Source organism: Suncus etruscus, chromosome 9 (assembly GCF_024139225.1).
Source record: "Suncus etruscus isolate mSunEtr1 chromosome 9, mSunEtr1.pri.cur, whole genome shotgun sequence".
Taxonomy (NCBI): domain Eukaryota; kingdom Metazoa; phylum Chordata; class Mammalia; order Eulipotyphla; family Soricidae; genus Suncus; species Suncus etruscus.
In genome coordinates, this window is record NC_064856.1 from 34,233,486 (window position 1) to 34,246,698 (window position 13,213).

Sequence of the window (13,213 nt, forward strand, 5' to 3'; positions counted from 1 at the left end):
TAAGGAAAGTCTCACCAGGAAGCTTTGGTTTCATTTCTACTAAATGGGCATTCTTAGCAGAGAAGCACTGGATACTGGCAGGAAAGTGGGGGCTTGTTGGAGCTGCTGACCTCCCATCATGAATGACTGGACACCCCTCTTACAGCTAGCCTGGATCTAACCGCTTTTCCTTATTCGTGGGCACGAAGGAGGAAAACAATCTGGAAGATAAACCACTTTTATTGTCAGTTAAAACACACTAGAAAAAGGTCTTAGGCATGAAATCATTTTGCAGGCAGAAGCAATCGGACATCGGGTTTTTGGTGTCTTGGGTAACTGATGTTTAGGGTCGTATTTTTTAGTATAGAGAATAGGGGGATGTAGGGAAGAGTTCTTCCAGTTAGTGTACGTTTGCAGGGTACCTGGGTTCCATCTTTAGCACTACCTTGTCCTCCCAGCACAGCACCAGCCTTGATCACCTATGAACATGGCCCCCAAACAAACAAGCTGCTCCTCGAACGCCTTGTTCGCGGAAAACAAACTTCTAGAAGAAAGGTGCTCCTTAGGCCTTGTCCGGGCGGTCTACCGTTCAGCGGGGCCCAGACGAGTAGTCTCCCCTTCTTCGGTCTCTTGGCACGCTGGGGGCGGGGCCTGGCGTGCGTCGTGACAGGCGCACTTCCGCCTGTCAGCTCCGCCCCGGCGCCTCCCGCCTGGTTTGAAAGCGTTTCCTGGGGAAACAACGGTGGCCTGCCTGCGCCATGGAGCCGAGGGTCGTCAAGCCACCTGGGCAGGACTTGGCTGTCGAGCGTCTCAAAAGCCGCTATGGGCTCGGGGGTCCCTTCCTTGCGGAGGTGAGAGCTCGGGCCCATGCGCCACCGGGCGACGGTCTGAGGCGCCAGGGTTTGGGGTGCGAGGGAACTCCGGTGCAACTCTACCCTGGGGCTTTAGGAAGGCTTGACACGAATCCTTTAGCATCAGTGTTGGAGGTTTCTGTCGTGCAAATTGTGATGCGACTTTACTGAATACATTTTTGAGCTTTTATGTAGAGCCACGGGGGGGGGGGGGGGTTCCAAGAAATAACTCTTTAAAGAATCTGGAAATCATTTCAGAGGGAAAGGTTCGCGAAAATAGTTTCAAGTGCTCTTCTGATGCCTTTGCTTGGATCCAGAAGTTTAACGTTTTGCCACATTCGCCTTAACCTGGCGCCAGCTTTGACCTCCTTTCCTCACATCACCCTCCTAATAGACTTGAGGGGAATTTGCAGGCATTGTCTTACTCGCTCTCCAATAGTTTTGGTATGTTTTGTTGTTAGGAACAAGGGGGTTCTCTTACCTAACCACTAATTCAGGAAACAGAACAGTAATAAAACAATTGTAAATTTTTTTTTTTTGAGGGACAGGCATTATGGGACAGTCCCTCCTCGACAATACCCTCTTTCCCCATCTCTTTTCTTGCAGACCATGAACTCCAGCCATTTCAACTATCTGCCTTGGTTTATACTTTGAAACTATGAGTTTTTTTGTTTGTCACCATTTATCTCAGAAATGTCCTTTGTAAAACATTTCCAGTGCTAGGCAGAAGAGAAAGGACAGTGGGTAGGGCCCATGCAGTTCTCTCTGGCATCACCAGGAGTGACCCTGAGCATCTCAGGGTGTGTCCTCAATTCTCTGACCCCATCCCAGAGAAAAGTATCTGATGCTGAAGCAATTAAGTACTACATTTATGAAACATAAAGGCATAAAATTGAAAGCCTTTTTAATTTTGAATAGCATAGGACATTATTACAATGCCCTTCAGTCCCCAGCAATGAAATGATGAGTAAGTTTCCAGCACCGCTGGTTATTTCCTCCCAACTGGCTTTCTCCTCAGTTTCTGTTTGGTAGATATGCCTCAGGATTTGAGTCTAGTGATGCTCTCAACTTAGACCTCACAGCCTCACCCGATATGCATCTGACACTTGGCCAAGAAATGTGAGGTTACATCCAGAGGCAAGTGATAATGCTTTGTCCCATTAGTGGATAATAATCATCTTTTTTAGGTGGGGGTCTATATGATTCCTCTAACCTTTGTAATATATACATCATGTGTGGAATATTAATTTGAGACTCTTGAGTTGATGTTTCAGTATACATGGTAAATATATCAGTGTGTTTTATTCCCCCCTTGTTTTAGTTTGATTTTTCAGATTTTAAGCAGGCTAAATGTAAGAGAAGATCTCCAATTTCTCCAGGTAAACTGATAAATTACTTTGTATATTCTTCAGTTTTAACAGTTTGAGAGAAAAGTTTGTATTTTTTTTTAATGTTCAGCCTTGTGATAAAAAGTCTTGACACAGAGCCTTTTCATTCTATAAGGAATTTAAATTTTTCTGGGACTTAAGCAGTGCTCTGGGAACAATACCACAGTCTTGAGGATATCTACCCAACTCCTGTCCTGAAAAGCCAACTTACATGGATCCTGTAGTGATAGGGGTCTATCTAGAGATTCTCATGGGGTGAGCTGGGGCTCTTTTGTGGTTTTAGGATCTAACTCAGGTCATGAGTTCTGTCCCTTTGAGCTAAGTCCCTGGTTCCGGTTAGAAAATTAGAGAGTTTTTGGGATTAAATGTGTACAGAAATCAAATTGATTTGAATTTCCTTTTCTGGTATTTCAATTAAAGTATTGCTGCCTTTTAAAATGCTAAATTTTAAACAGTTTATTGAATAAGAAAAAGAAATACTATTTTGGAGCTGAAGTGATAGCACAGTGGTAGGGTGTTTGCCGTGCACACGGCTGACCAAGGACTGATCCACATTCGATCCCCAGCACCCCATATGGTTCCCCGAGTCAAGAGTGATTTCTGAGCGCAGAGCCAGGATTTCTGAGCACTTCCACATGTGACCCAACCACCCCAAACCCCCCAGAACAAAAAAGAAATACTTTTTTTTTGTGCCACACCTTGTTATAGTCCTGAATTGTCTCCCTTAGCTTCCTTAGACATATCTAAATTTCTAGTCAGAGAAAGTATTCGTTTTATTTATGTTTTAGATATAGGGTACTACTTTCTTGAATATTTAGTTTTTTAAATATATGAAACTTGAAAATTAAATGTTAAATGTGTAAGGACAGTGGGTTCTAACTTGTTCCTGAGAGGTACTGGGGTTCAATCCCAGCATCACAGTCTTTAGAGCATTGTTTTAGATACTTACCCTATGCTATAAGGTGGTACCTAAATAGGTAGAAAGAAGAGTAGGTTTTGAATTTTAGTCTTTTTACTGTCTGGTTGTATAATTTGAAAGGTTTCACAATAACTTATTTGATCATTAGAATAGGAATAAAGTTACATTTTTATTTATATAATAGTTCTATTTATAGGATCAAATAAAATAGTGAAGTAAAAGACATTAGGCAATCAGTAAAATAAAATGTGAATGTAAATTTTGGTGCCTGTTATCTGGTCTGGAAGTTTGTACTAGCTTGATGTGTTGGTAAGAAATAAAGTAATTTTGCTGTCATTTGAATCTATTAGATTCTTAATATCTGATCTCATTAAGAAAACTGTTACTTTATTTTCTATTTTTTTAATAGATGGTTTTGATACCTATTCTTCTGGAGATAAAGCTGGTTCATCATTAAGATGTTATCCAGAGGAAAGCAAGTATTGCAGAACACCTCTTACAGGTTCATTCAAGCACTTAAATATGAATTGGTAAATAAAGTACCTGGAATCTTCAGTTTGATCTCCTTCTAGTATCTCAAAAACCAAAAGGGTCAAAGAGAGTTTATTGTATGTTTGCTTTTTTGCAGAGGAAGCATAACTAGTTTGTACCCTGCTAAATAGTTGAAGAAACTATATTAATTTTTATGAAGAATTTTTGTGATTAAAACATAAACCTAATCCTGGGGCCAGAGCAATAGCACAACGGGGAGGATGCTTGCATTGCATTCAACTGACCCTGGTTTGATCCTCACTATCCCATATAGTCCTCTCCAGCCTGCCAGGAGTGATTTCTGAGCACAGAACCAGGAGTAATCCCTGAGGGCTGCTGGATGTGGCCTAGAAACAAACCAATAAACAAAACAAAAAAAAAACAAAACCCCATAAACATAATCTTATATTTGGTAGTCTAGTGAAAGATGAAAAAAATATTTTTATATGAAACTTTATTTTTTTTGTTTTTCCTCAGGTATCTATAGATTTTTTTTTTTGTTTTTGTTTTTGGTTTTTGGGCCACAGCCAGTGATGCTCAGGGGTTACTCCTAGTTATGTGTCAGAAATCGCCCCTGGCTTGGGGGACCATATGGGATGCTGGGGGATTGAACCATGGTAGTTCTAGGTGAGTGTTTGCAAAGCAAGCACCCTACTGCTTGCACCACCGCTCTGGTCCCAATATAGTTTTAAATTAAACCCTTTATTAGATACTCATAGTAAGTTGTCAGAATCAATGACTGTTACTTTTGACCTTTTAATTTTGTATTTGCTGCTCTTGGTGCTTGGTATTTGCTCCCAGTGATTCTCAGGGAAACTATTGTAGTGCTGGAGATTGAACTTGCATGTAAAGCATATGTTCTAGCCCTTTGAATGTGCCTAGCCCATATTTTCTATATATTTTGGAAGGAGATGCCATTTCAAATGATGCTCAGAGGCCTAGGACAGTGGTGGGCAACCTTTTTTTTCAACTGAGCCAAATCTCGCCAAAACCACGATTAAAATTTATTTTGAGAGCCACACAGGGCGCCCGGCACACAGAAGAGCCAAATTAAAAATGTAAAGAGCCATATGTGGCTCGTGAGCTGCAGGTTGCCTACCACTGGCCTAGGATATCCTCTCCATCAGAGCTACTATACATTTTCCTAGTCCCTCATCTTTTATCTTTTTTATAAAGTTGTGTTTATTATGTATTTTTCAGTTATAATGTTAATGTTCATAAAATATATTTTAATCTTTCTTAAAAGATACAATTAAAAAATTACAGGGACCATACCCAGTTGTTCTAAGGAATTGGGGTAGAGCTGCATCCATTCTCATGTTACTTGACCCAGAATTTCAGTGAAGTGGGAATTTGTGGGACTTCCTGGGCTACACCTTATATTGGGGCACATGAGGTGCCAGGAATTGAATAGGGCCTCAGATATGCTTGAGACATATCCCTGACCTGTGCTATAATATTTTTGTTTGCTTGTTTTTAAAGCCTAGATGATTACCTGGAATCTTCTCGAAATTTGAAGCAATTGGAAACAGAAGAGTTAATTGAAAATGATCACAGAGTTAGTACGTCCAAAATAAATAAGCAGTCTTTTAAAGAAACAAAAAAAGGTAAAAGGAAACTCAGAAAATTCTTTTTACAAAAATTATTTGGAGACTAACTTTGTCCACTAAAGCAGCATTTTTTCATATGAGATCATGGTGGGCCCCAGGATCTTTCAGATCTTTCAGTCCACAGTACTCCATGTAATGTAGTCCTCCTGAACTCCACAGGAATGATGAACAGAGCTGAATGCAAAGCCAGGAGGAAACCCTGAGCAATGCCAGTGTGGCCCAACAGGAAAACCATCTTTTTCCCCATTGTATTCATTGTGACTTAAGCCATAACATTTTCAGTTAGCAGTCAGTATTTAAGGCCATAGGAGCTAAATAAAACATTAAACGAGAAATTTATTTTCTCACAGTTCCAGAAACAAGAAGTTTAAAGTGAAGATCAGGTATGACCAGGGTCACACTCTTTCTGAAGTCTCTATGTAACATATAAAAAATAATTATATATATTATGCTTCTTTTTATTTGTTTGTTTGTTTGTTTGTTTTTTGGGCACACCCAATGATGCTCAGGGGTTACTCCTGCTTACACGCTTAGAAATTGATCCTGGCTTGGGGGACCCTATAGGATGCCAGGGATCAAACCCAGGTCTATCCTGGGTCAGCTGTAAGCAAGACAAATGCCCTACCACTGTGCTATCTCTCCGACCCAATTTTTTTTTCTCCCTCCCTTCCTCCCTCCCTCTCCGACCCAATTTTATATTTTAACAGTTAACTCATGATTTCAAGGTTTCGGTATGTAGCAGTACTACTCTCCCACATTACCTGTATACCCAAAGCCCCTGACACTTGTTCCCCCATTACTTCCCCTTCATTTTTTTTTAATTTAAAATTTAATTTTACATAAATTATCTAATTGAGTCAGTGTGAGATAAACAGGTACAAAGTTGTTCATGTAGAGTTTCATACAATATCCAACATCCTTCACCAATGCATATTTGCCATCACCACTGTCCCCAGTTTCCCTCCTGTTCTCCCTACTTCCTGACTCTGTGGCAGATATTTTTCTTCTAGAGAGATTATTGTCAGTGTTTTGTACCTTATTTTTGTAGGAGAAATATTTATTATATTTATTATTATTATTTATTATTTGTATCTTATTTTTATAATGTGTTTGTAGAATTCTTCTCTTAAAATAGCTTCTTTTGTTACTTTTGTAAACATGGTTTTAAACCTGTAGTTCCTGAGTTGTTTATCCATGGAGTTACATATATAGTCCCTTCAAAGTTGAATATGAGTCTGACTGTTTAGAGTATTCCTGTTGAGGTATTCATTTCATTGAAAATTTTCAATGAAATATATCCCACCATTGTTTTTAGACCTGGAGGGTTCACTTGTTAATTCTTCTATATATTTTTTAATTTCCCCCACATAAATTATTTTTAATAATTTTTATTGTGACCAAAGTGAATTATAAATCATTCACAGTAATATTTTAGGTATATAGTGACATTGAATCAGGGGCATTCCTACCACCAGTGTTATCCTCCCTCCGCCCTGTTCCCAAAGTAAATTTTTATGTGTAGGTTAGTATAAAGTGGTCTTTTTATATAGTGCCACATGCAAATCAACTTGTCTAACATAACAGATCAAATAAAAATTTCCAAGTTCATATATCCCAGTAATTGTACTTAGTAAACTTTTATTTCTGAGCATCTATACTAGAGGTCTAGGTTGTGCTATGTGAAAAAAAATAAAGGGGTTAGGGAGATTGTTTCATGAGTAGGGCACTTACCTTGCACATGACTGACCTGGGTTCAATCCTTGGTACCCCAGAAGGTTGCCTGCGTCCATTTGGGAGTGATTCCTGAGTACAGAGACAGGAATAATCCCTGAATATTTCTGGGATTACTGTGGACCCCCCCCCCCAAAAAAAAAGGAAACATAGAGTTGATTGTTTGTTTGAGCACATTATCATGAATCTCTGAATTATTCACTGCAAGAACAAATTATATTATCAGTGAATGAAATATTCTTAAAATGAACATTTTATGATAAACTTGGCTAACAGGGCAAATTCTCTGGGGAAAAGATAGAACTGGACTTTTAGCTATGAATGCATGATGTTGGTTATTAATGAGGCTTGTATGAAATATGTTGTGATAGTTCAATTAAACTGTTTTAAATTACACATAAAATATTTTTTGTTTTATTTTTAAGTAACACCCAGCAGTGTTCAGGTTTATTTCTAGTTCTGGCTTTCCTTGTAGTACTCAAGGGACCAGATAGGATGCTAGTATCCAAAATGGGTTGACCACATGCAAGACTGTGCTATCTTTCCAGCCCCAATCTGCTCTACATTTTAAGGGTGCTCTTTTGTATATAATTTTCTTCTTTGACCAGTATTCTATTTTTTTCTGTGGTTTTCTTTAATCTGATTTGGATCTGTCTTGGATTATTTTATTTATTTATTGTTTGTTTGTTTTTTTGGGGGGTGGGCCACACCCAGTGATGCTCAGGGATTATGTATGATTTTTTCAGCCAGGAGGTGATTCTTATGTGTTGTTGTATGGCTAGATGACTAGAATTAAGATGTCTTCTTTTTTGTTTTGTTTTGTTTTTGTCTTTGTCACACCTGGCAGCGCTCATGGGTCACTCCTGGCAGGCTTGGGAGGACCATATGGGATTGCTGGATCTGAACCACTGTCCTTCTGCATGCAAGGCAAACACCCTGCCTCCATGCTATCTCTCCAGCCACAGAATTAGGTTGTCTTTATATGCCCTTTTTTAGATATGATGAGATAATGAAATGCAAGGCAGAATAGGGTGGGAGGGCCCTTATCTGGGTGTTGTCACTTGGCAGTTCTGAATAAGAAGTAGCCCCAACTCCTGTATGCCTTAGTTTCTTGGGGCTGGGCTAAATAAAACTGAGTTGGCTAGCAGCCTTCCCTTTCCTCTTCTACTTTAGGAGTGTCTGACCTGTGTGGCAAAATGATGATCCTGGGGACCCAGCAGGTCTCTGATGCCACGATGTTTCAGATTCTCAGGACAGGGCTGGAGGAAGGGTGGGGAGAGGATGTTTCCCTAGTATATAGTAGCCTCCAGGGCTATATCCTTCTAGCTTTGGGAGGTCAATAGGACTGTATGGATTGTATGGTACTAAGTAGGGATTATATGGTACTAAGCTTTTAACCTAGAATTTAGTGCATAGCAGGCATGTGTCTTCAACCTTTTTTTTTTTTTTTTTTAGTTTTAATTTTATTGAAACCATTGTGCTTTACAAAGTCTTTCATAATTGGGTTTTAGACATAGAGTGAATCAGTGCAAAACCCACAATCAGTTTCTATCTTCCACCACCAATATTCCCTAAGTGCATCCCATACCACCACCCCTGACCCCTTAGCCTGTCTGTTTAAGAGGCCCATTTCAAGCTTAAGATTGTTAAAAGTTTGGGTCTCTTGATTCCATTGTTCCATTTGGCTTGGATATTTAGTTCTGTCCTTTTATAACACCTTTTTTTTTTAACACTGCTTGGCCCCTGACCCCCATCCTTTCATATTTTTATTTCTCTTCTAATACTCAGTTTCTTTTCTTCTTGTCACTATACTCTGGAGCCAATGGTGTTCAAGACAACTGCCATTTGGACCATGCATTTCTTCATGCAGTTATTCTAAATACCACATATAAGTGATATCATTCCATATTTATTCTTTTTCTGGCTTTTTCTGGCTTCATTAACATAACATTTTCCAGTTCCATCCAATTGCTGCAAATTGCATGATTGTATCATTCCTTACAGCTATGTAGTATTCCATTGTATATCATACCACATCTTCATGATCCACTTGTCTGTTGTTGGACATCTAGGTTTGATTCCAACTCTTAGCTATTGTATTGAGTGTTGCAATAAATAGTGGTGTGCATACATCCTTTTGGATGAATGTTTTTCTGTCCTGGGAATAAATTCCCAAAAGAGCATTTGCTGGGTCATATGGCAGCTCAATTTTGAATTTACTGAGAACCCTCAATATTGTTTTCCATAGGAGTTAGACCAGCCAGAATTCACACCAGCAGTGGATGAGAGTTTTTCTGCACCATATCCCTACCAACAGAGAATGTTCCCAGTACTTTTTATATGTGCCATCTTTCTATATCTCATTGTTGTCTTGATTTGGATTTCCCTAAAGTAAAGTGATGACAAGCATTTTTCATGTGTCTGTTGGCTATCTGTTGGTCTGCCCAGAGAAGTGTCTGTTTGCTGCAGGCATCTTCAGTTTCAGCATCTAGTGGGGACGAAAATTCCTTCATGCAAGAAAGCGGGTGCACGAAATGGACGAATATGAAATATGAAATAATAAGACCACACAAAATACATTGTATGGGGGACTCGCGTCTATCAGACGTGAGAGAGAGCGAGCGAGATAGAGATAGAGATAGAGATAGAGAGAGAGAGAGAGAGAGAGAGAGAGAGAGAGAGAGAGAGAGAGAGAGAGAGACTTGAGACAAATTTAATTTTCAGCTGATGACATTTTAGGCACAACTCTGGTATGCAAAGTATTTCTGTGGAAACAAAGGGTAGAGGATCTTTAGGAGGAACAACACAATGGTATTGGGCCCTAGAATTTACATATCAAAACATAGCCCATACAGCTGAAAAGAATCCTTAGCTAAAAGAGAGGAAGTTCTAGTTTAGAAAGGAGGTGTTCTGGATTTGTAAGAACTTCTTTTTTTTATATATTAATATCTTTATTTAAAAATCTTGATTACAAATATGATTGTATTTAGGTTTCAGTCATGTAAAGAACACCCCCCTTCACCAGTACAACATTCCCACCATCAATGTCCCAAATCTTCCTCCATCCCACCCCACCCCACCTGTACTCTAGACAGGCTTTCCAGTTCCCTCATTCATTCACATGGTTATGGTAGTTCTCAGTGTAGTTATTTCTATAACTGCACTCACCACTCTTTGTGGTGAGCTTCATGGTGTGAGCTGGAAGTTCCAGCCCTTCTTTCATTGTCTCTGAGGATTGTTGCAAAAATCACTTTTATTTTTCTTAAAACCCATAGATGAGTAAGACTATTCTGCGTCTATCTCTCTCCCTCTGACTTATTTCACTCAGCATGATAGATTCCATGTACATCAATGTATAGGAACATTTCATGACTTCATCTCTCCTGATGGCTGCATAATATTCTATTGTGTATATGTACCAGTTTCTTTAGCCATTCATCATTTGAAGGGCATCTTGGTTATTTCCAGAGTCTGGCTATTTTGAATATTGCTGCAATAAATATAGGTGTGAGGAAGGGATTTTTGTATTGTATTCTTGTGTTCCTAGGATATATCCCTAGGAGTGGAATAGCTGGGTCAAATGGAAGCTCAATTTCCAACTTTTGGAGGAATCTCCATATCGCTTTCCATAGAGGTTGGACTAGACGGCATTCCCACCAGCAGTGGAAAAGAGTTCCTTTCTCTCCACATCCCTGCCAGCACTGATTGTTCTCATTCTTGATGATGTGTGCCAATCTCTGTGATGTGAGATGGTATCTCATTGTTGCTTTGATTTGCAACACCCTGATGATTAGTGATGAGGAGCATTTTTTCATGTATCTTTTGGCCATTTGTATTTCTTTTTTATCAAAGTGTCTGTTCATTTCTTCTCCCCTTTTTTTTTTAATGGGATTAGATTTTTTTTTCTTGTAAAGTTCTGTAGGTGCCCTGTATATTTTGGATATTAGCCCCTTATCTGATGGGTATTGGGTGAATAATTTCTCCCACTCAGTAGGTGACTCTTGTATCCTGGGCACTATTTCTTTTGAGGTGCAGAAGCTTCTCAGCTTAATGTATTCCCATCTGTTTATCTCTCTTTCCACTTGTTTGGAAAGTGCAGTTTTCTCCTTGAAAATACCTTTAGTCTCAATGTCATGGAGTGTTTTACTAACATGTTGTTCTGTATACTTTATGGTATCAGGTCTTATATTAAGGTCTTTAATCCATTTGGATTTTACCTTCGTACATGATGTTAACTGGGGGTCTATGTTCACTTTTTACAAGTGGCTAACCAGTTCTGCCAGCACTATTTGTTGAAGAGGTTTTCCCTGCTCCACTTAGGATTTCTTGCTCCTTTGTCAAAAATTAGGTGATTGTATGTCTGGGGAACATTTTCTGAGAACTCAAGCCTATTCCACTGATTTGAGGGTCTGCCATGCTGTTTTGATAACTATTGCTTTGTAGTACAGTTTGAAGTTGGGGAAAGTAATGCCTCACATATTCCTTTTCCCTAGGAGTGCTTTAGCTATTTGAGGGTGTTTATTGTTCCAGATGAACTTCATAAGTGTTTGATCCACTTCTTTGAAGAATGTCATGGGTATCTTTAGAGGGATTGCATTAAATCTGTATAATGCTTTGGGGGAGTATTGCCATTTTAATTATGTTAATCCTGCCAATCCATGAGCAGGGTATGTGTTTCCATTTCCGTGTGTCCTCTCTTATTTTTTGAAGTAGGGTTTTATAGTTTTCTTGTATAGGTCCTTCATGTCTTTGGTCAAGTTGAATCCAAGTTGACTCCACTTTGAGTTTGTGTGGCTCTAATGTGAATGGAATTGCCTTCTTAACATCCATCTCTTCCCTATCATTATTGGTGTATAAAAAGACCATTGATTTCTTGTGTGTTAATTTTGTAGCCTGCCAACTTGCTATATGAATCTATTGTTTCTAGAAGCTTTTTGGTAGAGTCTTTAGGGTTTCTAAGTAGAGTATCATGTCATCTGCAAACAGTGAGAGCTTGACTTCTTCCTTTCCTATCTGGATTCCCTTGATACCTTTTTCTTGCCTGATTGCTATAGTAAGCACTTCCAGTACTATGTTGAAGAGGAGTGGTGAGAGCGGACAGCCTTGTCTTGTACCAGAATTTAGAGGATAGGCTTTTAGTTTTTCTCCATTGAGAATAATATTTGCCATTGGCTTGTGGTAGATGGCTTCAACCAGATTGAGAAAAGCTCCTTTCCTTCTCATCTTGCTGAGAGTTTTGATCAAGAAGGGGTATTGGACCTTATCAAATGCTTTCTCTGTGTCTATTGATATGATCATGTGATTTTTATTTTTCTTGTTGTTGTGTATTATGTTGATAGATTTATAGATGTTAAACTTATTTGATCATAGTGTATGATCTTCTTGATGATGCATTGGATCCTATTTGCCAGGATTTATTTTTTTTTTTTTGGCCAGAATTTTGTTGAAGTTCTTTACATCTGCATTCATCAAGGATATTGGTCTGTAATTTCCTTTTTTGGCAGCTTCTCTGTCTGATTTTTGTATCAAGGTGTTGTTGGCTTCATAAAAGCTGTTTGGGAGTGTTCCCGTTTTTTTTAATTTCATGGAAGAGCCTGGCAAGGATTGGTAGTAGCTCCTCTTGAAAGGTTTGAAAAAATTTATTAGTAAAATCCATTTGGGCCAGGGCTTTTTTTTTTTAGGCAGACATTTGATTACAGTTGCAATTTCCTCCATAGTGATGGGGTGTTTAGATATGCTACATCCTCCTTAATTAACCATGGAAGGTTATAAGTGTCCAAGAATTTATCCATTTCTTCTAGGTTCTCATGTTTAGTAGAATAAAGTTTATCAAAGCAGTCTCTGATTACCCTTTGGATCTGTGCAACATCTGTCATGATATCCCCCTTTTCATTTCTAATATGGGTTATCAGGTTTCTCTCTTTCTTTGTTAATTTTGCCAGTGGTCTATCAATCTTGTTTGTTTTTTCAAAGAACCAACTTCTACTTTCGTTGATCTTTTGGATTGTTTTTTGGGTTTCCACTTCATTGATTTATGCTTTCAGCTTTGTTATTTCCTTCTGTCTCCCTATTTTTGGTTCCTTTTGTTGGTCATTTTCTAATTTTATGAGCTGCATCATTAAGTTATTCAGGTATGCCCCTTCTTCTTTCCTGATGTGTGCTTGCAAAGCTATAAATTTCCTCTCAGGACCTCTTTTGCTGTGT

General features: G+C 38.8%; 1 protein-coding gene across 2 annotated transcripts in view; it reads left to right on the forward strand.

Annotated features, from left to right (window-relative positions):
• The first annotated feature begins 693 nt into the window (after positions 1-693).
• Positions 694-13,213, forward strand: part of CCDC138 (coiled-coil domain containing 138) — a 113,902-nt gene continuing 101,382 nt past the window's right edge. Inside the window, exons 1-5 of one of the 2 annotated variants that reach the window (XM_049781368.1) lie at positions 694-830; positions 2,152-2,209; positions 3,547-3,667; positions 5,151-5,275; positions 10,654-10,671. In XM_049781368.1, coding sequence (XP_049637325.1) covers positions 738-830; positions 2,152-2,209; positions 3,547-3,667; positions 5,151-5,275; positions 10,654-10,671 — 415 coding nt within the window. In that variant the 5' untranslated portion in view covers positions 694-737. The remainder of the gene's footprint in view (positions 831-2,151; positions 2,210-3,546; positions 3,668-5,150; positions 5,276-10,653; positions 10,672-13,213) is intronic. The other variant, XM_049781367.1, reaches the window with a different exon arrangement.